We start from the raw sequence: 27,936 nt of genomic DNA on the forward strand, positions 1-27,936 counted from the left end.
CTGCTGTAACATCGCTGTGACGCCTCCCCCCTCCTCCTGCTGTAACATCACTGTGACGCCTCCCCCTCCTCCTGCTGTAACATCACTGTGACGCCTCCCCCTCCTCCTGCTGTAACATCACTGTGACGCCTCCCCCTCCTCCTGCTGTAACATCACTGTGACGCCTCCCCCTCCTCCTGCTGTAACATCACTGTGACGCCTCCCGCTCTCCCTCCCTCCTCCTGCTGTAACATCACTGTGACGCCTCCCGCTCTCCCTCCCTCCCTCCTTCTCCTGCTGTAACATTGCGATGTTACAGCAGGAGGAGGGAGCGAGAGCGGGAGGCGTCACAGCGATGTTACAGCAGGGGGAGGGAGGGAGAGCGGGAGGCGTCACAGCGATGTTACAGCAGGGGGAGGGAGGGAGAGCGGGAGGCGTCACAGCGATGTTACAGCAGGAGGAGGGGGGAGGCGTCACAGTGATGTTACAGCAGGAGGAGGGGGGAGGCGTCACAGCGATGTTACAGCAGGAGGAGGGGGAGGCGTTACAGTGATGTTACAGCAGGAGGAGGGGGAGGCGTCACAGTGATGTTACAGCAGGAGGAGGGGGGAGGCGTCACAGCGATGTTACAGCAGGGGGAGGGAGGGAGAGCGGGAGGTGTCACAGCGATGTTACAGCAGGGGGAGGGAGGGAGAGCGGGAGGCGTCACAGCGATGTTACAGCAGGAGGAGGGGGGAGGCGTCACAGTGATGTTACAGCAGGAGGAGGGGGGAGGCGTCACAGCGATGTTACAGCAGGAGGAGGGGGAGGCGTCACAGTGATGTTACAGCAGGAGGAGGGGGAGGCGTCACAGTGATGTTACAGCAGGAGGAGGGGGGAGGCGTCACAGCGATGTTACAGCAGGGGGAGGGAGGGAGAGCGGGAGGTGTCACAGCGATGTTACAGCAGGGGGAGGGAGGGAGAGCGGGAGGCGTCACAGCGATGTTACAGCAGGAGGAGGGGGGAGGCGTCACAGCGATGTTACAGCAGGGGGAGGGAGGGAGAGCGGGAGGTGTCACAGCGATGTTACAGCAGGGGGAGGGAGGGAGAGCGGGAGGCGTCACAGCGATGTTACAGCAGGAGGAGGGGGGAGGGAGGGAGAGCGGGAGGCGTCACAGCGATGTTACAGCAGGAGGAGGGGGGAGGCGTCACAGCGATGTTACAGCAGGAGGAGAGGGAGGGAGAGCGGAAGGCGTCACAGAAGATTATGAGGCGGTGCTGGGTACGAACGGCGGCGGGTGCGGCCGGCAGCTTGGATCCATTTACATCCCCTTGGGCACCTTATTTTTTTGATTGACAGGTTAGTAATAGCGTTTTTTTTTAGCAAAATGAGCCTACAGATTACATTTATAAGACCACATTAGGAATCGTGAAGGCACCCTGAACATAAGCATATTTTTATCTTAAAGGGGTGAAACCTGGTGACAGAATCCCTTCAAGCGCAGAGTAAAATGTGCACTTTAGAGAGGGAAAAGTGTAAGAAAAATAAATAAATAAACTACTGGTATATTAATTTATAAGAAAGAAGGAGGCTTTACTTTCTATCGAGAAGGATATGGTGCTCTTATCGTGACAGTGCTCCTAGTCACTTAAATGTATATATTTTAAAAGTAGATAGGCACTCAGTCATCTGTGGTCACCATAAAAAAAACTAACGTTTATTCGCATAATTCAATCCCAAACGGAGACAAACTAATATATACAGAATAAATCCTATACAACTCTTAAAAACAAAGCAATCCTATGGGCAAAGAAAATTTTTGTAAGTGCAAAATCAATTAATTGACGTCAATAAAAATGCATCCCCCCTACCTGTGCGCTCACGGGGGTATAATAATACTACCAACTGAATAAAGAAGGTCCACCAATGGTATGTCCACAAATATTAAGAGTAAACATTTTTGACTTTTGTGTCCAAGTATTATGTATTTCAGCCCGCCGTGTCCAAAACAACAGAGTCTCAGAAAGTTTGTAACAAGCATATACAATGCAGTATTGGTTGTATGATTAAGTGCAGTCTACTTACTGTCCCATCTGGAACACTGTCCCGTTATTATACAGGTTGCTTTCCATCAATTGTCCTCCCACTGCAAATGTGAACTTGGTATAGAGTATTCACTTACCCGTGGGTTATTATGGAGTTCAGTGCACCAACCGAGAAATACATCGGAACATGTGGGACGCCGAGTTTGGAGCAGAGGCAGCGCTACATACACCACTGTGGGAACTAAGCGGAGGTAAGAGATACTCAGTGGGACGTGGGACGCCACCAGGAGCGCTGAACTCCGTAAAAACCCACATGTAAGTGAATACTCTATACCAAGTTCACGTTTGCAGTGGGAGGACAATTGATGGGAAGCAACCTGTATAATAACGGGGCAGTGTTCCAGATGGGACACTAAGTAGACTGCACTGAATCATACAACCAATACTGCATAGTATATGCCCGTTCAAACTTTCGGAGACTCTGTTTTTTGGATACGGCGGGCTGAAATACATAATACTTGGACACAAAAGGCAAAAAATGTTTACTCTTAATATTTGTGGACATACCATTAGTGTCCACAATTAGGCATTTTTATTGACGTCAATTAATTGATTTTGTACTTACTAAATTTTTCTTTGCCCATAGGACTGTTTGGTTTTTAAGATTTTTATAGGATTTATTCTGTATATATTAGTTTGTCTCTGTTTGGGATGGAATTATGCGAATAAACGTTTGTGTTTTATGGTGACCACAGATGATTGAGTGTATCTACTTTTAAAATATATTACAAAAAGTGTTATTAGGACATTAGGGACAGGTTGACAAAAATGTATACAAAAGTTTAGTTACTCTTTAAATATTTGGGTTTCACGCAAAAACAATAGTATTTTTTTATGTTGCCATATTCGTTTTTCCAATAACGTAGCCGTATATGGGCGTCTTGTGGGGCGAGATGTCGTTTTCATTGGTATCATTGTGGTTTACATGGGACTTATTGATTAGCATTTATGATATTTTTTTGGTAGGAGATAGCAAAAAAAAAAAATATAATAATTCCATTATTTTATGTTCACGGGACAGTTTAAATATCATTAAAACAGTGTATCGCTCCCGATGGATAGGATTACACCTATAAAGAAACATGGGGAAAATGTAGTAATCCCCAAGCTCCAGGATTCAGGCTTCAAAAATACACAAAAATAGGCCTTTTTGACATTTAGCATTTTTAATCCACTTATTACAGTGGGAAAGTGGTCATGGTTAGGGCTCATATACACGACCGTATCCAATCCGCATTTTTTGCAGATCGGATATGAACCTATTAATTTCAGAGGCGCCACAAAAGATGTGGACAGTGATGTCCACATCCAAATATCTGTTCTGCGGCCCTGCATAGATAGAACATGTCCTATTCTTGTCTTTTTTGCAGACAAGCATAGGGCATTCGTACATTAGTTTGAAAAAATAAATGGTGGAATGCACATGGCCAGGATCAATGATTTGCTGATATGGTCCTATGCATGAGCCCTTAGCCTGTCGAGCCTATTTGAGCCAGATTTATCAACTGTGACTCCAAAATAAAATAAGTAGCAAAAGTTTTCACCATCTTACTCCAGTAAAGGGGGTAGCATAAAAATTCCCTTATCTTCTCCATTCGGACCAGACCACCATGACGACTTCTTTCAGCCATGTCTAATCTCTTCAGAGTTTGTTACACAGACATTTTAGATTCCTACTTTTCCATAATCCTTACCAACACTTCATTCTGTCACCCCAGTACTGTGCCTGCTGTGCTCCCCAATACTATACTGCAAAAGATCTTAACATACACTCCCCCACCTCTGGCAGTAGTATCATTCAAGAATTATTACATCATAGTGCGTCGCAAGTAGTGCCGTTTACAGTAATAGTGTCCCTCAAAAACATAGTGTACCCCAAAAATAATTGGGTTAAACAATGCCAGGGTGCTCCCACAGTAATAGTACTTCCAAAAGTCCTACCAATAGTAATAATTGTCACCCAGGGTGACCTTAGTTGTATTAATGTCCCTACAGTAAACTACCCCCATTGTGCCCTAGAAGTGATAATGCCACCATAGTGCCCATACTAGTAATCATGTTCCCCGTAGTCCCCCCAATAGTAATAAAGTCCACTATAATATCCCCAGTAATAATAATGCCCACCTATAATGCCCCCAGTGGTTCTAATGCGCCCTGTAGTGCTCCAGTAGTATTGAAGCCCACCACAGTGCCCTTTAGTAGTTATAAAGCCCACCATAATGTCAAAGTAGTATTAAAGGGGGTGTCTCATCATAGACAATGGGGGCATATCGCTAGGGTATTCCCCCATTGTCTTACAGGTGTGGGTCCCACCACTGGGACCCACACCTATATCGAGAACGGAGCCCCACAAGTGAAAGAGGGCGCACTGCGCCGCCGCCCTCCATTCATCTACATTGGGGCCGGCGAAAATAGCCAAATGCTGGCTCAGCTATTTCCATCGGCCCCATAGAAGTGAATGGGAGCAGGGGCTGCAGATGCACGGTGCGCTCCCATTTACTGCTATGGGGAGCTGGCTTGGTGGTGGCCAAACCGGAGTCCTCCAGCCACCACCTTGTGGGCGGTGGGACCCGCACCTATATCGAGAACTGAGCCCCGCAAGTGCCGGCCCCATAGAAATGAATGGGAGCGGGGGTCGCGCAAGAACGGTACGCTCCCTTTCACTTCTATGGGGAGCCGTTTTGGTGGTGGCTGGACCGGAGTCCTCCAGCTACCACCTTGCGGAGCTCCGTTCTCGATATAGGTGCGGGTCCCAGCGGTGGGACCTGCACCTATAAGTCAATGGGGCCATATCCAAGAGATATGCCCCCATTGTTCATGATGAGACCACCCCTTTAAAGCCTTCAGTTTGTAAATATGCCCCTTATAGTGGCCCCCAGTAGTAATTACACCCACTATAGTATGCCCAGAAGTAATAATGCCTGCCTATAGTGTCCCCAGTTGTAATAAAGCCCCTTGTGTGGGAGTAAAATATAGATCTCTTCATAGTTCCCCCAGTAGTACCAGTGCTCCCTTATAGTACTCCCTCACTCTGCAGCACGTACCCCTTAGGGTATTCATACCGCAGGTTTCAAAACGCTGTTCTAGAGAAGCTCCATTTAAACTAACATGGCAAAATCTGAAGAACGAGTAAAACAATTAGGAAAAAAGAGGGGGCCGCTGGAGCAGTGGACTGTGAGTATCTGGGAATGTAATGGTGTTATTTTTTCTTAGATGGGTGCAGGCAGGGAACCACGGGGGTAAAAATGGATCCGTAGTTAATGATTCTTTAATAAATTATAAAATAAAAAAAATATATGCACAAAACCATTCAGACAAGTTCTATAAAACTTACATAGAGCATTCACATACAGGTTAATATGTCTTAAAACATAGATGGACGTGTCCCTTTGATTCTGTGCAGTGGTAGCAGTGGAGGGTATAATGACCGGGTCCATCACCAATGTAAACGCAGCTGAAAAACATGACCATGAACTTCATTATTTCTGTCCTTCTACAAGAAGACTTATAGGTGGGACATGAATCTCCTCAGATCTCTGGTATCTCGTGGCCGACATGTAAACATATATACGTGGGCCTGACTATATGAGCCCACCCCTGACTATATGAGCCCACCCCTCGTGCCTCTCCCTCTTCTTATCTGCCTCAATCCATATCCATTTGCCTCCTTATCTTACCATGAACAAGTGGTGACCACAAGAGAAATCATCTGAGGCCACCATAGATGCAGTCCGTTCACTGGTGCAGAAACAATCAGAAGCAAAGTATTGACATCTTTGACAAGTTCTATTCTGCCATGAAAGTTCCATGAAATGTGTTTTTCTCAGATTTTCTTTCTTTAAAGAGACACATCAAAAAGTGACTTTTCAGACAGGAATTACTTGCCGTGGATTTGTGGTGTGGTCCACAGCAGTGCACAGCACAATATATTTGGATGGTATTTTCAAAACTCCTAACTACGAGTAGCGGAACACCTCCACATGGAAACGCAAGCCTGCAGATTTTACAGTCCACAACGTGCTCATTCTGAGTTCAAGTTTTTACCCTTTTATTTTGTTGGTGGAAATCTTAAGCAAAATGTGCATGCCAATTTTGAGCGGCATAACAGCAGATTTGAATCTAAACCCAGGGTCATTTTAACACATTGGTGGCCCCAAAGTAAAAGATGTAAGAACTGGCCCCCCTTGTGAACGTCAGAAGAACAATTCAATTCACCAGTTTTATGGAGTCCTAACTAAGGGCTTGTGTGCTGGCCGTGCCTGTATTGTGCCACACAAACAGCGGGTCAGCAATATACGGGTCCCAGCCGTTTGTGCACCGTATCACGGAGGAGGACATCTTTAATTGAATGGGTCTGCAATCTGGACGGTGCGGTGTGGAACAGACCATGGAGTGCTTCCATCGGGTTTCTGTCCGTGCCTCCGCACCGCAAAGTATTAGAACTTGAATCGGCGTGCATCCGTCTGCGCCAGCCACATGGAAGGTTCCCAGTTTGCGGTCCCCAGTGCATGGAACGGGCAGCACATGTGTGCATGAGCCCAAAGGCCCCTTTCACACGAGTGAGTTTTCCGCGCGGGTGCAATGTGTGACGTGAACGCATAGCACCCCCACTGAATCCTGACCCATTCATTTCCATGGGTCTGTGTACATGAGCGCCGTTTTTCACTCATCAGTTCTGCGTTGCGTGAAAAACACAGCATGTTCTATAGGCCTCATGCACACGACCGTTGTGTGTTTTGCGGTCTGCAAATTACGAATCTGCAAAACACGGATGGCGTTCGTGTGCGTTCCACAATTTGCAGAACAGCACGAACAGCCATTAATATAACTGCCTATTGTTGTCCGCAAAACGGACAAGAATAGGACAGGTTATATTTTTGGGGCGGACCACGGAACAGAGCAACGGATGCGGACAGCACACGGAACGTTGTTTTGCGGACCAAAACAACGTTCATTTGCATGAGGCCATATTCTGCGTTTTTCACGCAGCCCTGGACCCATAGAAGTGAATAGGGCTTCAGTGAAAAACGCATTGCATCCGGAAGCAAGTGCGGATGCGATGCGTTTTTCACTGATGGTTGCTAGGAGATGTTGTTTGTAAACCTTCAGTTTTTTTATCACGCGCGTCAAAAACGCATCAAAACGCATTGCACCTGCGCAGAAAAAACTGAACAACTGATCGCAATCGCAGACAAAACTGACTGAACTTGCTTGCAAAATGGTGCGAGTTTCACTGAACGCATTTAGACCTAATCCGTCGCGCTCGTGGGAAAGAGGCCTTAGAGGACCTTGCGATTTTCATTTTTTAATCCCTGCCTTCCCAGAGCCATAAACTTTTTTTATTTTTCCGTTCACATAGTCTTATGAGTTTTTATTTTTTTTAAAGAATAAGGCTACTTTCACACTTGCGTTCGGAGCGGATCCGTCTGGTATCTTCACAGACGGATCCGCACCTATAATGCAAACGCTTAGATCCGTTCAGAACGGATCTGTTTGCATTACCATGAAAAAAAAAAAAAAAACTTTTTTTTTTTTTTTTTTTTTGTTCATGATAATGCAAACGGATCCGTTTTGACTTTACATTGAAAGTCAATGGGGGACGGATCCGCTTGAAGATTGAGCCATATTGTGTCAACTTCAAACGGATCCGTCCCCATTGACTTACATTGTAAGTCTGGACGGATCCGTTTGCCTCTGCATCGTCAGGCGGACACCCGAACGCTGCAAGCAGCGTTCAGGTGTCCGCCTGCTGAGCGGAGGACAAACACTGCCAGACTGATGCATTCTGAGCAGATCCGCATCCACTCAGAATGCATTAGGGCTGGACGGATCCGTTCGGGGCCGCTTGTGAGAGCCTTCAAACGGAACTCACAAGCGGAGCCCCGAACGCAAGTGTGAAAGTAGCCTAACTTGTACTTCCTAATTGCGCTATTTTATATTGCATATTATGTAGTGGGGAGCAGGAAAAAAATTGGGGGTGGAATTGGAAAAAAAAATATATATATTCTGCCATTTTTTTTTTATTTTTTAAAAAGGGTTTCTACCACCAGAAATACTGTTATGTAGCTGTCTGATATAGCGATGCGCTAATGTCAGCACTACATAACAGTATGTTTTTTACCTTTCTCCCCGCAGCCGTTTTTGTAAAATAAGCACTTTTATAATATGCTAATGAGCCTCTAGGTGCTATGTGGGCGTAAAATCAGCACCTAGAGGCTCCGTCCACTCACCCTGTATTCCGCCCAGGTCCTCTGTTCTGCCCGCCCCGCTCCTCCACATAGCACCAAAAACTGCTGCAGAGAGAAAGGTAAAAAACACACTGTTATGTAGTGCTGACATGGGCGCATCGCTAATGTCAGTCAGCTACATAACAGTATTTCTGGTGGTAGAAGCCCTTTAAACGATCTTTCTTATGTGGTAAAATTGACCTGGTTAGGCCTCATGCACACGACAGTCGTTTTTTGCGTCTGCAATTTGTGCGTCCGACAAAAAAAAGTGATGTGGCATCTGTTTATTTTGGAGGATCTGTTTTTTTCCACAGATCCCTTGTAATAAATGCCTATCCTTGTCCGCAAATGTGAAAAAAATAGGACATGCATAATTTTTTTTGCCGAAGGGAAACACGGACAACGGACGCGGAACACAAACGGATGAACTATCAGCATTATTTTGCTGACCCATTGAAATGAATGGGTCCCCATCCTATCCGCAAAAGAAACGGAACAGAGGCCGAGAAAAACAACTGTCGTGTGCATGAGGCCTAACCTTCATTCTCCAGGTCAGTACAATTACGACAATGCCATACTTGGATAGTTTTTCTGGATTTTCATCACCATATTCTGACCCCTATAACTTTTTTGTAGTTGTGTACAGAGCTGTATGGGGACTCATTTTTTGCAGTGATCTGTACTTTTCAGTGATAGTGTCTTGAAATGTGTGTGACTTTTTGATCACTTTATTATAAAATTTTTTGGAAGGAGGGGAAGTGACAAAAAAAAAGGCGAATTGCCCTTTTTTTTTTTTTTCTAATATGCCATTTGCCGTATGGGATAAATATTCTTATATTTTAATAGTATAGGCGTTTTTGCACGCAGCGATGCCCATGATGTGTATTTGGGGGAAAAGGGGTGATTTGAACTTTTGACCACGGCATCTGAGGGGTTAAATGTATGCGATCAGCTGCACGGCTTATTACATACCTCACTCTGTAAAAAAGTAAAATAAAAATGCAGTCGCCAATGGAAACCGTCACCATAGTCGCCCTGCTAAATCATACCCATACATGTTATATATCAAAACAATCGTTACAAAATAGGGAACCCATTGCAATAATTCATTTTTGTGTCCGTTTTTTAAGATTTAAGAAATAAAAAGCTATAATTAAAAAGAATTACTTTTTTTAATAAGAATTAGCGGTTTTCCTAAACCTAAAAAAAGATAAAAATCTCCCACCCAAAAAAAATTCTATTAAAAAGTCCTAGGTGTCAAGTAAAATAAATTGCAAGTAGTATTTTGGTAGTCAAACAAATAAAACAAAGTTAGGGTCACTAAACCACCACGTGCACAAAATCACAAAAAGTTGGCTGGACATTCAGGCCTTTTTTTAGGCCCAGTCATGAAGGACTACTTCTGTACATGTTGGCGGAGTTCGCCAACAGGTTAAAATCCCATCCACTTTTTTGCTACTATAAATCCCTAAGGCCTCTTTCACACGGGCGTCGCGTGTGAGGGCCAGATAGGATGCGGGTGCATCGTGGAAAAATGCACGATTTTTCCACGCGAGTGCAAAGCGTTTTAATGCGTTTTGCACCTGCGTGAGGAAAAATCGGCATGTTTGGTACCCAGACCCGAACCCGGACTTCACAGAATTTCAGGTTTGGGTTAGGTGTTTTGTAGATTTTATTATTTTCCCTGATAACCATGTTATAACCATGTTATTCTTAATACAGAATGCATAGTAAAATGTGCATTGAGGGGTTAAAAATAATAAACTAATTGAACTCACCCCATCCACTTGGTCGCGTAGCAGATCTCCTCTTCTTTCTTCAGGAGCTGGCTAAAGGACCTATGATGACGTCACTGCGCTCATCACATGGTCCATCACCATGGCGATGGATCATGTGATGAGCGCAGTGACGTCATCATAGGTCCTTTAGCCAGCTCCTGAAGAAAGAAGCGGAGATCCGCTACGCGACCAAGTGGATGGGGTGAGTTAAATTAGTTTATTATTTTTTAACCCCTCCAGTCCTATTTTAGAAAGCATTCTGTATTAAGAATGCTATTATTTTCCTTTTATAACCATGTTATAAGGGAAAATAATAAAGATCGGATCCCAATCGTCACCTAGCAACCATGCGTTAGAATCGCACCGCATCCGCACTTGCTTGCGTATGCTTGCGATTTTTTACGCAGCCCCATTCACTTCTATGGGGCCTGCGTTGCGTGAAAAAAACACAATATAGAGCATGCTGCGATTTTTCCACGCAACGCACAAGTGATGAGTGAAAATCACCGCTCATGTGCACAGCCCCATTGAAGTGAATGGGTCCGGATTCGGTGCGGGTGCAATGCGTTCACCTCATGGAAAACTCGCCCGTGTGAAAGAGGCCTAAGGGTTTGTTTTTACTTATATTCGGAGCGTAAAGTCCCCGATGTATATGTCCCAGGTGGACGTACCCTCACTGCAGATTGGTAATGCTTCTGGCTGTAATGTTTTCTATTTTCTGAATTTCTGTCAGTTCTGTCAGTACACTTGGGAACCTTTGCTGGGTCAGACCTGTCATTCGGTGTGTAGAAACAATCATTCCCGATAATTGGCCTGTGTAAAGCCGATGAATGAACGCCCGTTGATTAGGTGATCGTATCTATCAGCTGGTTTCTAAAATCTTCATTTCTGTGCAGCAGATCGTGCGGACCAAACAGGGATTTTCCATGGGGACAATCTATGTAGCGATTACTGATCCCCATACAGCAGGGGTGATGGCTGCATGTACGTACAGCCCTCATCTCCGCTGATCAGCAGGTAATTATTGAAAACAGTTGTTTTGTTCCCAATAATTGCCTGAAACATCAGTCTGTGTAAAAGGAACATTTGTTTTCCGGTGGGAGATTATTATGTCAGTGTAAGCACATTAAACCGACATTTGTGCCTTAAGACTTCAATCTGATTTGCTGCCTTATTACAGGAGGAGATGACCGCCGCGTGTTGCTGTGGCACATGGAAGAAGCCATCCAAGCAAAAGCTAAGCCCATCCAACTTAAAGGGGAACATCATTCAAACATATTTTGCCTGGCGTTCAATAGCTGCAATACCAAGGTGTTCTCCGGAGGTAAGTTCTTCATTCTCTAAAGACATATTTAAGCAAATGGTTTATCTTAATAATCAAGAAGTCTTTCAGACAGAACGGTCAGGTGTGACGTACAGTGGGGATCATTTACTAAGGGTCCATTCACACGTCCACAAAATGGGTCTGCATCCATTCCGCAATTTTGCGGAACAGGTGCGGACCCATTTATTTTCAATGGGGCCGGAATGTGCTGTCCGGATCCGCAAAAAAATAGAACATGTCCTAGAAGAGGCATTTTCTATGAGCGTGCCGGTAATGTGCGGGCCGCAAAATGCGGAACACACATTGCCAGTGTCCGTGTTTTGCGGATCCGGACAGCACGTGTGAATGGACCCTAAGACCGGCTTTTTACTCCAGTCTTAGACACCCCCCCCCCCCCCTTACCCCTTGCACTGCCATAAGAGTCGCTAATTTATGACTCGACATAAATTAGGCAACACTACGGCAGTCCATGTGCCTGGAGTAAAAATGACTTTTTCACAACTTTTTTGTCTGCTTCAAGGCGTAAATGTTAGTAAATTTGCTGGCCTCCGACACGCCGCCACTGCCCCCGTTTTACTGAACTGCCTAAAGCTGGTCACGCCACTAAACATTGTTTCAAGGCCAGTAAATAAAAGCCCCTTAATGATCCCCAGAGTGTGTGTGTACAGGTACATATAGTTCTTGGAATAAAGGATTGAGGAACTTTGGGGGGGGGGGGGGGGGATTTATTAAAGCCAGCGTTTTATACACCAATCTTATTCAGAAGTGCGTTGGGATAAGACGCACTAAATTTATTAAGGGGAGCAAGCCTGTTAATAAATTATTCGCCTTTTCTGCCAGTCCATAGACCAGCTATGGCTCAGGCTGTTTTCACACTTACGTTGTTGTTTTCCGGTGTTAAGATCCGGCAGAGGATCTCGGTTCCCAGAAAAACCTTTTCCGTTTAGTCCTCATGAATTCTAAATGGAAAGAGATCCGTTCAGGATGCCTCAGGATGTCTTCCATTCCGGCAGCGTTCCGTTTTGTGGCCTGTGCAAGCTGCAGTTTTGTGTCTGGTCATAAAAACGGGAAAAAAACGAATCCAGCACTGATAAAACCGGATCCAGCACTGAAAACAATGCAAGTCAATGGTGGCGTATTTATTTTTTTAGGAGCCTAAAACACTGATTTCGTCATCACTTTCAATGTATTTAGTGACGGATCCATTTTTTCAGTTCTTTGAGTTCACACGACCGCATCCTAACGGAAAGGATACATCCTAAAGTGCAAAATCAAAACGAATCCGTCTAATTCCGGTATTGAGATCCTCTGCCGGATCTAAATACTGGAATTAACAACGCAAGTGTGAAAGTAGCCTTACGCCTCATTCACACGTCCGTGTTCGGTCAGTCATTTCCATCAGTGATTTTGAGCCCAAACCAGGTGCGGCTCTAAGCACAGGCGCAGATCTTTCCCTTACACCTTATCTTTGTGGAGGCTCCAGTCCTGGTTTTGGCTCACAGTCACTGATGGAAATCACTGACCAAAACACTGACGTGGGAATGAGGCCTTAGGCTGCTTTCACATCTGTCTAAAAACAAGAATGAACCTGGATCGCACCTCCTCATGCTATGCTTTGATCTAATAACTGCTTCTCAGCGCCATAAATAGTATATGGGCCCCTATTTTGCAAGGCCTCTACATTGCATTCCCATGATGCACACAAAGGCACTGCAAGCAGCATTTTTCAGTGCATCATGGGATACAGAGCAAAATGGATCCAACACGAAACACAATGTAAGTCAATGGTGCCAGATCTGTTTTCTCGGACGACACACAAGAAAACGGATCCGACGCCCATTGACTTACAATGGTTTTAGTGACTGATCCATCATGGCTAGAATAGAACAGGATCTGTTCATAACGGATGCAGACAGTTTTATTATCCTAAGGGCTCATGCACACGACCGTATGCCCTCCGAGATATATAGTCCGTGAGCGGGCCATATGTCCCGAAGCGGCATACATCGTGCACACGGGAGCGCACAGCATCATAGGTTACTATGATGCTGTGTGCATCGGGCCACCCGCGGGCTATTGTCCCGCACTTATAATATCATAGGGTATACGGTCGTGTGCATCATGGGGTATATCGGAGGGCATACGGTCGTGTGCATGAGCCCTAACGGAAGCGTTTTTGCTGATCCATGACGGATCCAACAAAAACGCAGATTTGAAAGTAGCCTTAGATATACGCTATAATTGATGCCAGTTTATGCCCAGTTTACACCTCTTACACCCAACCCACAAGCCCCAGGAATATGAGAATGAGATATGCACGGTATATCACTATAGTACACGCATCCTTGTCTGTATTATTTGTGACCCCTGCAAATTTACATAAAGTGCACATTAGCTCCCAATAAAAAAAAAAAAAATCTATAATAGTATGTTCACACATGGGGAAACACGGCAGATTTCCCAATGTGGAACTGTGGGTGGAAAATTAGCAGCATTCTACAGTAGCTACTAAAAAATCTCATCCACACGATGCAAGATTGGCCAGCAGTGCGGATGTGAAATCCAAAGCATGTCCATTTGTGCTGCGGATTTCTCCCTTTGCAATGCATAGGGTGAAATCTGTGGTAAATTTGCAGCAAAATCCGCGACAATTGGCCTGTAACACATGCAGGGAACGGCTGTATTAATGTGAATTCCTCCTTATTTCAAGACATATCTGTACAAGAAATAATGAGCCAGTAAGGCTCTGTTCCCATTGCCATATATTTGTCCATCTTCTGTCAGAGGAGCAGAACCTGAGGAACAACTAAGTGCTGGATTTATAATATGATGGACCCCACTGACTTCGGCCTCATGCACACGACAGTATTTTTTCACGGTCCGCAAAACGGGGTTCCGTTGGTCCATGATCCGTGACCGTTTTTTCGTCCGTGGGTCTTCCTTGATTTTTGGAGGATCCACGGACATGAAAAAAAAGTCGTTTTGGTGTCTGCCTGGCCGTGCGGAGCCAAACGGATCCGTTCTGAATTACAATGCAAGTCAATGGGGACGGATCCGTTTGACATTGACACAATATGGTGCAATTGCAAACGGATCCGTCCCCATTGACTTTCAATGTAAAGTCAGGAGTCCCTTTTATACCATCGGATCGGAGTTTTCTCCAATCCGATGGTATATTTTAACTTGAAGCGTCCCCATCACCATGGGAACGCCTCTATGTTAGAATATACCATCGGATTTGAGTTACATCGTGAAAACTCATATCCGACAGTATATTCTAACACAGAGGCGTTCCCATGGTGATGGGGACGCTTCTAGTTAGAATATACTACAAACTGTGTACATGACTGCCCCCTGCTGCCTGGCAGCACCCGATCTCTTACAGGGGGCTATGATACGCACAATTAACCCCTCAGGTGCCGCACCTGAAGTGGTTAATTGTGCGTATCATAGCCCCCTGTAAGAGATCAGGGGCTGCCAGGCAGCAGGGGGCAGACCCCCCTCTCTCCCCAGTTTGAATATCATTGGTGGCCAGTGTGCGGCCCCCCCTCCCCTCCCTCTATTGTATTTATATCATTGGTGGCACAATGTGCGGCCTCCCCCCCCCCCCGTCCGATCATTGGTGGCAGCGGAGAGTTCCGATCGGAGTCCCAGTTTAATAGCTGCGGCTCCGATCTGTAACCATGGCAACCAAGACGCTACTGCAGTCCTGGTTGCCATGGTTACTTAGCAATATTAGAAGCATCATACTTACCTGCTGGCTGCTGTGATGTCTGTGACCGGCCGGGAGCTCCTCCTACTAGTAAGTGACAGGTCTGTGCGGTGCATTGCCTAATGATCTGTCACTTACCAGTAGGAGGAGCTCCCGGCCGGTCACAGACAGTGCAGCAGCCAGCAGGTAAGTATGATGCTTCTCCGCTGTCACCAATGATGGAGGGGGGGAGGCCGCACACTGTGCCACCGATGAGTTAAATACAATAGAGGGGGGGGGCGCACACTGTGCCACCAATGAGTTAAATACAATAGAGGGAAGTGAAAACTCAGCTCTGAAAAAGCTTTTATGCAGACGGATCTTCGGATCCGTCTGTATGAAAGTAACCTACGGCCACGGATCACGGCCACGGATGCCAATCTTGTGTGCATCCATGTTTTTTCACGGACCCATTGACTTGAATGGGTCCGTCAACTGTTGTCCGTCAAAAAAATAGGACAGGTCTTATTTTTTTGACGGACAGGATACACGGATCACGGATGCGGCTGCAAAACGGTGCATTTTCCGATTTTTCAATGGCCCCATTGAAAGTCAATGGGTCCGCGAAAAAAAAAGGAAAACGGCACAACGGCCACGGATGCACACAGCGGTCGTGTGCATGAGGCCTTATAATGAGGTTCCTCTTCAGTGTCCATCATTTTGACGTGAAGAATCACGTTGCATATGACTGAATCCCCTGATGGAGGCTCCAAGTGGATATGTGAACGCAACCCAACCGAAAGAGTCATTGCACTTTCACACAATTTCATTTAATAGAGAACGGTGTAAACAGCAATTCTAAATCCCTTCATTTAAACAATATGGCTGCATCCATCCAAAAAGCTGTAAAGTCATGGCCACTAGGGGTCTCTCTTCCACCTAATTTGTGTCCACTGCCTGTTGTCAGGCAAGATACTTCCCTAGTAACAGACACACAGAAGATGGCAGAGAGGAAGTGGGGGCCTGAGCCTGATAAAAGAACTGCTTCTGAACATCACACGAGCCTCCTGTGTGTCTGTAAGGCCCCTTTCACACAAGCGAGTTTTCCGCGTGGGTGCAATGTGTGACATGATCGCATAGCACCCACACTGAATCCTGACGCCTTCATTTCAATTGGTCTGTGTTTCACGCATCAGTTCTGCATGCATAGCATGTTCTATATTCTGCGTTTTTTCACGCAGACCTGGCCCCATAGAAGTGGATGGGGCTTCAGTGAAAAACGCATTGCTCCCGGAAGCAAGTGCGGATGCAATGCATTTTTCACTGATGGTTGCTAGGAGATGTTGTTTGTAAACCTTCAGTTTTTTTTATCACGTGCATCAAAAACGCATTGCACCCGTGCGGAAAAAACTGAACGCAATCGCAGACAAAACTGACTGAACTTGCCTGCAAAATGGTGGGAGTTTCACTGAACGTACCCTGAACGCATCCAGAGACAATCCTTCACACTGTGTGAACGAGGCCTAGGTGTGATTTCCCCCTCTATCTGTTCTGTGAGCTCTGGATCTGAAAAAAAAACACATAGTGGGAGGTAATGGAAAGGACGTCACAGCAGTACAGTGCTGGCAGATTTCACAGAAGGGACATGCCCCTGCTTCTGAGTGAAATGCATCTATTTGTGCAGCTGAAACAGGGAATAAGATGGCTAAAAGGGAAGCCAAAAAACGCTAGTTTCGCCACAGTTGTGATTTTACAAAGCAGTGCCATTATGCAAATTATTTATGAAAACTTAGGTATGCTTGAAAGTGCTCTTTAGATTCTTATGATCATTTCATTTGCTTTGCAGGAAACGATGAACAGGTGATCCTCCATGATGTGGAGAGGTAGGCCTCCTTCACAGTAGAAGCACCCATTCTGTGTGTGCATAAGAGAATAATCATTTGCCATTATTTATTTTCCTTTCAGTGGTGAAACCCTGGACGTCTTCACTCATGACGAGGCCGTGTACGGACTCTCAGTCAGCCCAGTCAATGACAATGTCTTTGCCAGTTCGTCAGACGATGGAAGAGTCTTAATATGGGACATACGGGAGTCTCAACAGGGAGGTAGGGAGAGTTATTTTTACAATCTCCTTATAAACTAAACTTCAACCTATTTGTTTTTATAGGATCTGTTCACATTGGTGTTTGTGATAATCATTAAACATCTGACCTGTCATGGAAGAAGTTAGAAGTTAAGACCGCGCGGGGGGGGGGGGGGGGGGGCGCGACGACGATGACGACACAACTCATGTAATGCTAAAATAAACTGAGCGTTGCTCTGCTTTGGCTCCTGTCTACATTTCCACCTCTGTCCTGGAGGTAGGGTTAGATGGAAATGGCTGAAAAACCACCAACTTTAGCTAGCCGTCGCTCTCCAAAACAATGCAGGCCAACAACAGCCCTCAGCTAAGTGTTTGGTTCAGTGGGGTCCCAGCAATGATGAAGCTTAGGCCTCATGCACACGACCATATGGATTTTGCAGTCCGTAAATAGCAGATCCGCAAAAGACGGATACCGGCTGTGTGCATCCTGCAATTTCCGCGTGCCCTATTATAAAAATGCCTATTCTTGTACCCAAAAAATTGACAGGAATAGGACATCTTTCTGTGGGATGAAAATGCGAATATACAGATGCGGACAGCACACGGTGGCCACATTTTTTGCGGTCTCATTGAAATGAATGGGTCCACATCCAATCCGCATAAATGCAGGGCAAATGCAAAAAGAAAAAAACACGGTCGTGTGCATGATGCCCTATTTTAATAAAATGATTAAGGAGGTTCTCTGGGCTTTTAATATTGATTGATCTATCCTGAGGATAGGTCCTCAATATCAGATCGCCGGGTGTACGATTTCTGGTACCCCGGCCGATCAGCTGTATGAAGAGAAGGCACGCGCCATGCATGCATGGCGTCTCCTATCTCTCTTCCTGCTCGCCATAGACATAGCAGCGGCGAGCAGGAAGGGAGATGGCACTGCGTCTCCTCATACAGCTGGTTGGCAGGGGTGCTGGGTGTCGGACCCCCGCCAATCTGATATTGATGGCCTATCCTGAGGAATTGTCACCAATATTAAAAGCCTGTAAAACCCCTTTTAATAACCCTTTTAAATAATCCTTTAATAACAAACCGTATATACGTATATATATTTAGTGTGATCATACATTGGTATGTGTTGTATTGGAGACACTCATCCCTGTCTGTGTAGGCAGTGCAGCAGGATGAATGAATGAAAGCGGTCATAGAAAAGTCATTAATACAACCTCCTGGAAGTGATTGAGTTCTGCCTCTTCTGCAGGTGACAGGGAAACGCCAGGCCTCTAGCATTACATTTGACCTGTCATTGCCTTGTGCTGACCCTGTCCCAGTCTACACAGCAAAGTCAACAAGTGAGCTACAGAAACTGTGACCAAGTGTATAAGCTTTCTGTGTGCTAGTGGCTAGAAAAAAAGTGATATAATTCAACATTTGGATAGTGACAAAAACCAAATTTAAATGCAATGTACTTTTCTGACGGCACATACCCTTTAAGGGGTTCCAGGTTTGCAGTATTGATGGTCTGTCCTCAGAACAGGCCATCTATCAGACTGGTAAGGGTCTGACTCTCAGCACCCCTGTCAATCAGCTGTTTGAAGGGATCTCGGTTTTTTGGCAAGAGATGCAGTGCCTCACTGTGGCTATTCAGGGTATTGCAGCTTTTTTTGCTGATAGATATAGATATAGATATAGATATATATATATATATATATATATCTATATATATATATTTTTTTTTTTTTTTTTTTTTTAAATAATTATATATGTGTTGTGCGAATAATATAATTGACCAAATATCAGTAATTGAAGCGCATCAAATCAACCTTACCATGTGCCTGTATTACTAATCCGGCTACAGATGAATTCACTGATCATTGTCCATCTTCTATCTTCAGATCCTTTCTGCTTGGCTCATTATCCCTCAGCCTTTCATAGCGTTATGTTTAACCCTGTGGAACCCAGGCTGCTGGCCACTGCCAATTCCAAGGAAGGTGTTGGACTCTGGGACATCAGAAAACCTAATACGTAAGACTTTGTTTCCTCCCCTCCTTTTATTCCCTCCCTTTCAGCTTAGTGTTTTACCCCTTCTAGTGGAAAGATGCACATAAGCGGATAAATGCTAATAAAAAAGCAAATCAGTTGATTCTTTTGAGTTTGGCCTGATGCACACGACCATGTCAGTTTTGCAGTCCGCAAATCACAGATCTGCAGAATTAAGGATGCGGTCCTTGTGCCATCTGCATTTTATTTGCACATTATTTTCAATGGGTTCATGGCCTGCATTTGCTGACATATTCTATCTTTTTGCAGACCTGACATACGGATCCGGAAAGCAAATGGATGATCCTTCCTTCGTGCTTCCTGCATCCGTATGTCCGTTCTGCAAAATGATATAACATGTCCTATACTTTTCTGCAAAATGCGCACCTATTAAAGTCAACCGGTCCGCATAAAATGCAGATGCAACACGGACGTCATCTGTATTTTGCGGACTGCAAAACATATATGAGGCCTTAAAGGGGTTGTCCGGACTTATCCTCAGGATAGGTCATCAATATCAGATCGGCGGGGGTCCGACACCCGGCACCCCCGCCGATCAGCTGTTTGAGGAGACGCAGTGCACATGTGCCGTCTTCCTTCTGTCTTTCTGCTCGCTGTATGTCTATACAAATGGACATGCAGCAGTGAGAAGGGAACGGGCACGTGCACGCTATCTCCTCATTCAACTGATCGGTGGGGTGCTGGGTTTCGGACACCCACCAATCTGATATTGATTACCTACCCTGAGGATAGATCATGAATATTAAAAGCCCGGACAACCTCTTTAAGCTGGCTGTGCACATTGGCTGTGTATCGGTTATTTAGATATCGTTTCTGAAAATAGAAAGCAAAGTGAATGTATTCTGCATTTGCACCAGTAGGTGGCACCAGTTTCCCATTCTGTGGGAGGCTTCCCTCTCCGACCTCAGTGCTTAAACCAAATGGAGGAAAAAAAATGATGGCAGGTCCTGACAAGAAAGGTTCCAGGCTTCATAGGGAGCCACATTCTTAGGATTTCTAGCCTTGCTCGGAAAGCAGGATTCATCAAGCATGACACCCTATTTACACTGTGCCTGCGGCTGGGAATACAGAAAGTCAGGCAGTGGGTTAGGAAGCACAGCTAAACTTATAAGGAAGAGTGGTGTGAGCTGTATGGCTATGTATGTTCATGTTTCCACACCATGTCACTAATGCTTCTGTGATCTGTCCTCCCCTGGCTGGGATTATCCAGTACTGATTGGCGAGCACACTAACTAGTTACTGAATTATTGGGACTGGTGCCTCCATTGTACACGTATATTCCTGCTGCCATATGGTAGTGTTACGCCAGTCATGTATGAATATTGCTTTCCAGTGACCCAAGAACCTAACAGACATATAGAAGTTGCCTAAGGCTACCTGCACATGTTGCGGATTACACTAGTTTTTTTTCTGTGTGGGTTCTCGTGCGGAAAAACCGCAGCGTAATACAGTACCGGCGCACTGTTTAACATTAGACAAATCTCATGCACACTTAGATTTTTTTCCCTTGTGTGCGGAACCTGCCGTACGGATTTTTTAATCTGCAGCATGTCGATTGTTTGTGTGATTTTTGGTGCGGATTTCACCCTTTTCAATGAAAAAGCCACATCAAATCTGTAAGTAACACATGCAACATTTCGTGTGGCAACAGAGCGAAATCTGCATAGAAATTCATGGAATTCCTGCAGGACAGCCCACACCCGTGTGCAGGCAGCCTAACCATTCAGACGAGCGGCTCACCTGCTCCCTCAACTTACAGACTGATCCAATGTTAAAAGTCTAAGAGGTTCTCGTAATAGATGATGTTGATTTGACAAGGTAAAAAAAGAAATACGTGGAATGGCTATACTAGCTTATACTGGCCCCGCTGATCCCCCGGCGTGGCCGCTCTGATGTTACCCAGGACCCTGCTGTGCCCCGCTTTTTGCTGACTAGTGATGTGGCGGCTCTTTGAGCTGACCCCTATATGTGAACCATGGGAGCCGTCTCCCACCTGAGAGCCAATTTAAGTGCCAATTAAACAGATGTTTTGCCCTCTCCCCCTTTTTCACTTTCACTATCATGTCAAGTAATGATAATAAATAAGGATTCATTTGAGAGCCCAAAGTGTCGCCTCTTCTGCTGAGATGAGCCAGATTACCTCTTTTTAATTAATCCTGAAAGAGGCAGTGACCCTTTTTAATACAAGAGTGTTCTAGCTAGGATTTAGGGGACTGCCTCTGCAAGCACCTGCAGATATTTCAGGGACTGCTTCTCTATGGACATGGCTGAGATATCAAGGACTGCCTCTGTTTTGATGTGGTTGGATCTTGGGCGCTTCCTCTGTGTTGGTGTGCTGATATTTCAGGGACTGTCTCTCTGTGGATGGTCTGTTATCTCAGGGACTGCCTCTGTGTGGACGTAGTGAACTCTTGGTCACTGCCTTTGCGTGGACGTAGTGTATTCTTGGGCACTGCCTTTGCGAGGACGTAGTGTATTCTTGGGCGCTGCCTCGACGTAGTGAACTCTTGGGCACTGCCTCTTTGTGGACGTAGTGAACTCTTGGGCACTGCCTCTTTGTGGACGTAGTGAACTCTTGGGCACTGCCTCTTCGTGGACGTAGTGAACTCTTGGGCACTGCCTCTTCGTGGACGTAGTGAACTCTTGGTCACTGCCTTTGCGTGGACGTAGTGTATTCTTGGGCACTGCCTCGACGTAGTGAACTCTTGGGCACTGCCTCTTCGTGGACGTAGTGAACTCTTGGGCACTGCCTCTTCGTGGACGTGGTGAACTCTTGGGCACTGCCTCTTCGTGGACGTGGTGAACTCTTGGGCACTGCCTCTTCGTGGACGTGGTGAACTCTTGGGCACTGCCTCTTCGTGGACGTAGTGAACTCTTGGGCACTGCCTCGACGTAGTGAACTCTTGGGCACTGCCTCGACGTAGTGAACTCTTGGGCACTGCCTCGACGTAGTGAACTCTTGGGCACTGCCTCGACGTAGTGAACTCTTGGGCACTGCCTCGACGTAGTGAACTCTTGGGCACTGCCTCGACGTAGTGAACTCTTGGGCACTGCCTCGACGTAGTGAACTCTTGGGCACTGCCTCGACGTAGTGAACTCTTGGGCACTGCCTCGACGTAGTGAACTCTTGGGCACTGCCTCGACGTAGTGAACTCTTGGGCACTGCCTCGACGTAGTGAACTCTTGGGCACTGCCTCGACGTAGTGAACTCTTGGGCACTGCCTCGACGTAGTGAACTCTTGGGCACTGCCTCGACGTAGTGAACTCTTGGGCACTGCCTCGACGTAGTGAACTCTTGGGCACTGCCTCGACGTAGTGAACTCTTGGGCACTGCCTCGACGTAGTGAACTCTTGGGCACTGCCTCGACGTAGTGAACTCTTGGGCACTGCCTCGACGTAGTGAACTCTTGGGCACTGCCTCGACGTAGTGAACTCTTGGGCACTGCCTCGACGTAGTGAACTCTTGGGCACTGCCTCGACGTAGTGAACTCTTGGGCACTGCCTCGACGTAGTGAACTCTTGGGCACTGCCTCGACGTAGTGAACTCTTGGGCACTGCCTCGACGTAGTGAACTCTTGGGCACTGCCTCGACGTAGTGAACTCTTGGGCACTGCCTCGACGTAGTGAACTCTTGGGCACTGCCTCGACGTAGTGAACTCTTGGGCACTGCCTCGACGTAGTGAACTCTTGGGCACTGCCTCTTCGTGGACGTGGTGAACTCTTGGGCACTGCCTCGACGTAGTGAACTCTTGGGCACTGCCTCGACGTAGTGAACTCTTGGGCACTGCCTCGACGTAGTGAACTCTTGGGCACTGCCTCGACGTAGTGAACTCTTGGGCACTGCCTCTTCGTGGACGTAGTGAACTCTTGGGCACTGCCTCGACGTAGTGAACTCTTGGGCACTGCCTCGACGTAGTGAACTCTTGGGCACTGCCTCGACGTAGTGAACTCTTGGGCACTGCCTCGACGTAGTGAACTCTTGGGCACTGCCTCTTCGTGGACGTAGTGAACTCTTGGGCACTGCCTCTTCGTGGACGTAGTGAACTCTTGGGCACTGCCTCGACGTAGTGAACTCTTGGGCACTGCCTTAGTCACTGCCTCCAGTATCTGTTCTAAGGATCCGCAAGTTGCGGACCACAAAATTGGATATGGCCGTGTGCATGAGGCATTACACTGGACAGTTATGGCGAGCGAGAGCTGCAGGAACATTCGTTCTCTATAATCATCCCTATCCTCTGTATAAAAAAGCTTTAAGGCACATCTTGTACAGGCCTGTCTTGTAAGATTTCCTATCTAATTGAGAGAATTGAGCAATCTCAAGCCTGGTCTTCCATCTTCTCATTGCTCCTTGACAGATAACATGCGATAGCTCTCTCTTGCTCTTCTGCGTTCGCGCACAATGCTGAAGCCGCCATTCTGCGGAGAGAAACATGCAGTTTACAGTTTTATTTGTACAGTCTTTTCATCAGGAGGCTCAGCTAGGAGAAGCGCATACCTGTACAATGGCTAATCCTTCCTGATGAGGCGGCTGTGGAGGATTATATTGTATGTAATGAATGGAGATGGAGTAATCTGTGCCTGCAGGGGAGTCTTACAGGATACGGCAGTTTATGGTTTGCTTTAGGATCACGCTATATTTACACAGCGTCCACGCTCAAATATGTCTGCCAGACAATCCAAAAATAAAAAATGGATTCTGCCTTGCTGCACACTAGAAATGCCATACTGAGGTGCAAGCCTTTGAGTTGAATCACAAAATGTGACAAACAGGTCAAAGATCAGACTGTGGATGGGGAAATGTTAAAGGGTTTGTCCACTTTAAACAATCCCCCCCTTAAAAAAAAAAATCCCCTGAAAACAAGATGATCATTTTACCCCAAGATGACATTTCTGGGGGAATCAAGCATCAAGTGCTCAGTATCCCCCGATCACTACCATTGGGGAATCCAAAGGCTATGGACACCTTTGGGGCACTCTAAGGCTAGGTCTACACGACGACATTTGTCGCGCAACATTTTGTTGCACTAATGTCGCGCGACAATTTTTATAATGGCAGTCTATGGTGTCGCACTGCAACATGCGACATGCTGCGACTGCGACGCAACAGTCGCAGAAAATCCATTCGAGATGGATATTTCTGCGACTGTTGCTTCGCAGTCGCATGTTGCCGTGCGACACCATAGACTGCCATTATAAAAATTGTCGCGCGACATTAGTGCAACAAAATGTCGCGCGACAAATGTTGCGCCCTATCTGTGGCGCGACAAATGTCGTCATGTAGACCTAGCCTTAATGATTGCATTCTACTCAGTTTAGGCTGAAAATAATGTTTTTTAAATTGATCTTTATTTAAAATTTTCAGCAGTTTTTGTGATACATTAGGTTAAAAATCAATTTGCACACTGTCGGTCCTGAGTTCCATCAGCCGACTGCTCATGTGAAGCCTTATCTCTGATCTCCTGACATCATAAACACTCATTATAGCTAAACTCTTATCAAACTGATAAGAATATGGCTTAGGCTACTTTCACACCTGCGTTCGGTGCGGATCCCTCTGGTATCTGCACAGACGGATCCGCACCTATAATGCAGACGATTGTATTCGTTCGGAACGTATACGTTTGCATTATGAAGAACAAAAGTCAAAACGGATCCGTCCTGACTTACATTAAGTCAATGGGGGACGGATCCGTTTTCTTTTGCACCATATTGTGTCAGTGAAAACGGATCCGTCCCCATTGACTTACATTGTAAGGCTACTTTCACACTAGCGCTTGATCGGATCCGTTCTGAACGGATCCGATCATATTAATGCAGACGGAGGCTCCGTTCAGTACGGATCCGTCTGCATTAATAACTTAGAAAAATTTCTAAGTGCGCAAGATGCCTGAGCGGATCCGTTCAGACCTTCAATGTAAAGTCAATGGGGGACGGATCCGCTTGAAGATTGAGCCATATGGTGTCATCTTCAAGCGGATCCGTTCCCATTGACTTACATTGTAAGTCTGAACGGATCCGCTCGCCTCCGCACGGCCAGGCGGACACCCGAACGCTGCAAGCAGCGTTCAGCTGTCCGCCTGGCCGTGCGGAGGCTGAACGCCGCCAGACTGATGCAGTCTGAGCGGATCCGCTCCATTCAGACTGCATCAGGGCTGGACGAAGGCGTTCGGGTCCGCTCGTGAGCTCCTTCAAACGGAGCTCACGAGCGGACCGACGAACGCTAGTGTGAAAGTAGCCTAAGTCAGGACGGATCCGTTTGGCTCCGCATCCAGAGCGGAATGGAGGCGGAACGGAGCCAAACTGATGCATTCTGAGCGGATCCTTATCTATTCAGAATGAGTTTGGGCTGAACTGATCCGTTTTGAACCATTTGTGAGATCCCTGAACGGATCTCACAAATGGAATTCAAAACGCCAGTGTGAAAGTAGCCTTAAATCAGTCTTTATGAGCTCAGGAGATTAGAGATAGGGCTTCACATGAGCCGTCAGCTGATGGAACACAGGACCGACAGTGTGCAAATGGATTTTTTACCTTGTATATCACAAAAACGGCTAAAAAGTTTTAATAAAGACCAAATGAAAAAATAATTTTTAGCCCAAAATGAGTGAAATGCAATCATAAAATAATTGCTAATAAATTGAAAAAAAGCTTTCCTGAACCAGACAACCACCATAACGCTGGGTTCAGACATGAGCGTTCGCGATGGAGCGCTCTGTATGCACGATTGTACCGGCGTTTGCAATCGCGCATACAGAGACAAGCGAACGCCCATTGTCGCGCGTTCCTGGAAGTCTATGTACGGGAACGCGCGACAAGATGCCCCAAAGAAGCTCATGTACTTCTTGGGGCGTCGGGCATTTTACAGCGCGATCGTACGCGCTGTAAAACGCTCAGGTGAGAACCATTCCCATAGGGAATCATTGGTTCTTGCCTGTTGAGCGTTTTACAGCGCGTAGGAACGCGCTGTAAAACGCTCAGGTCTGAACCCAGCCTCAGAGATTAGACCAGGGATCGGCAACATTTTGGCACTACAACTGTGATGAAACTACGACTCCCAGCATGCACAAGTGCTTGGCTGTTCTCAGAACTCCCATAGGAGTGAATGGAGCATTTTGGGAGTTGTAGTATCACAACAGCTGGAGTGCTGGCGATTGCTGATCCCTGGATTAGACAGTTGCACGCCGCCATATTGGTGCAGTTGGTTGTTTCTTCAATCATGTCCAGAAGACGTTGTCCTGATGTGAGCAGTACTGAATAGTACGATGCAAGTGACTACTTGTATGAAGGCTCACGTATAACACGATACACAGCCTTGAGGCATGCATTTTTTTTAGTTCGAGAACATCTTGTTGTGAGGAAAAGCTTCCGGTGAGCGTTTTGCAGCCTTTAGGGAGAGGTGGTGACTGATTATGCATAGTGAGACGTTGTGGAGGATCACGAAGATTAGGCATGTGTGAGAGACATGGCTTCTTAATAAAGAGGCGTAATTGTGAGCCTATCTATGAGCAGCAGAGACTGTGGAACTGTGGGCATTACTAATGCATTCATCATAACATGACGGTATATAGGGCGCACCTTCACACCTATCTCATCTTCTGGGATATGCACTTGGGATCAGTTGTCCTATAAGCTCAAAATTCAGCATTTTTTATGGCACTCTGTAAAAGGTGCATCCAAATAAATTATTTTAGTTTAACTGTTTCAGTGCAAAGTGATAGTAGTAGACATGCAAAGTATATTAATGTTTCATAGCACACAATATTTTGCAGTATTGGCTTATTTCTGTACCCTCAGAAGTAATATGGTGCTCCTGCAACCAGCTGACATTGCAGTTCTCCGTTGACCACAATATACCATTGACCTGCTGCTTATTCATTTTATACCTAGTTAGGAGGAGTTAATGAGCATCTGTCAGTAGTTTTGTACCTAGGACACCGGCTGACCTGTTACATGTGCACTTGGCAGCAGAAGACATCTGTGTTGGTCCCATGTACATATGTGCCCGCATTGCTGAGAAAAATGATGTTTTCATATATGCAAATGAGCCTCTAGGAGCAATGGGGGCGTTACCATTACACCTAGAGGCTCAGTCAAGAGGAATAGTGATTGTGCATGTGTGCTTTCAACATGTCCCATCCTTTATTTCCGTGGAAGATGAGGCACTGCCAAAGATGTCTGGCAGCCACTTATTCCCATCTCCCTAGTAAACATGCAAGCTCGACCAGGTCAAACATGCAAGCTTATGGTAAAGTTGGGAGAAATTCCGATCAGACCTTCAGCTGACAACTCTCAAGGGTATGGTCGGCTTAGACCAGGTCTGAAGAGTGGTGATATTCTGTGAATAGGACTGTGGAATAACCTGCTGCTATATTGGTATTGGGACAAGGAAGAATAAAGGGTCTCTCTGAAGTGGCACTAAAGCCACGTGCTCATGGTGGGTCCTCTGATTCATCAGATGAGACTGGAAGTGAAGAAGCAGCAGAATCGAATCTAAAAATGGATTGTAATGTAATAAATGTCATCTGGAAATACATCCAAAAATGGAAATCGCCCATTTTTATGGTAAATCTGTTACCCGAAAAGCAGATCCATTATGGCTTCTATTACAGCGCACACTGCGATGGTTATCTCTGGTTCCAATGTGATTGCATGAGTCAGGGAGTTGGAGTGGCCACCCAGCTTTTCCCAAAACAGATGATTAAAAGGGGATGACT

At 46.0% G+C, this 27,936-nt stretch overlaps 1 protein-coding gene across 1 annotated transcript in view; it reads left to right on the forward strand.

Annotated features, from left to right (window-relative positions):
• DCAF5 (DDB1 and CUL4 associated factor 5) overlaps positions 1-27,936 on the forward strand; it is a 55,777-nt gene that overhangs the window by 10,329 nt on the left and 17,512 nt on the right. Inside the window, exons 2-5 of the mRNA XM_044272481.1 lie at positions 11,250-11,393; positions 16,931-16,967; positions 17,050-17,189; positions 19,057-19,186. Of these exons, the coding sequence (XP_044128416.1) occupies positions 11,250-11,393; positions 16,931-16,967; positions 17,050-17,189; positions 19,057-19,186 (451 nt within the window). The remainder of the gene's footprint in view (positions 1-11,249; positions 11,394-16,930; positions 16,968-17,049; positions 17,190-19,056; positions 19,187-27,936) is intronic.

This window comes from Bufo gargarizans, chromosome 11 (assembly GCF_014858855.1).
Source record: "Bufo gargarizans isolate SCDJY-AF-19 chromosome 11, ASM1485885v1, whole genome shotgun sequence".
NCBI lineage: Eukaryota > Metazoa > Chordata > Amphibia > Anura > Bufonidae > Bufo > Bufo gargarizans.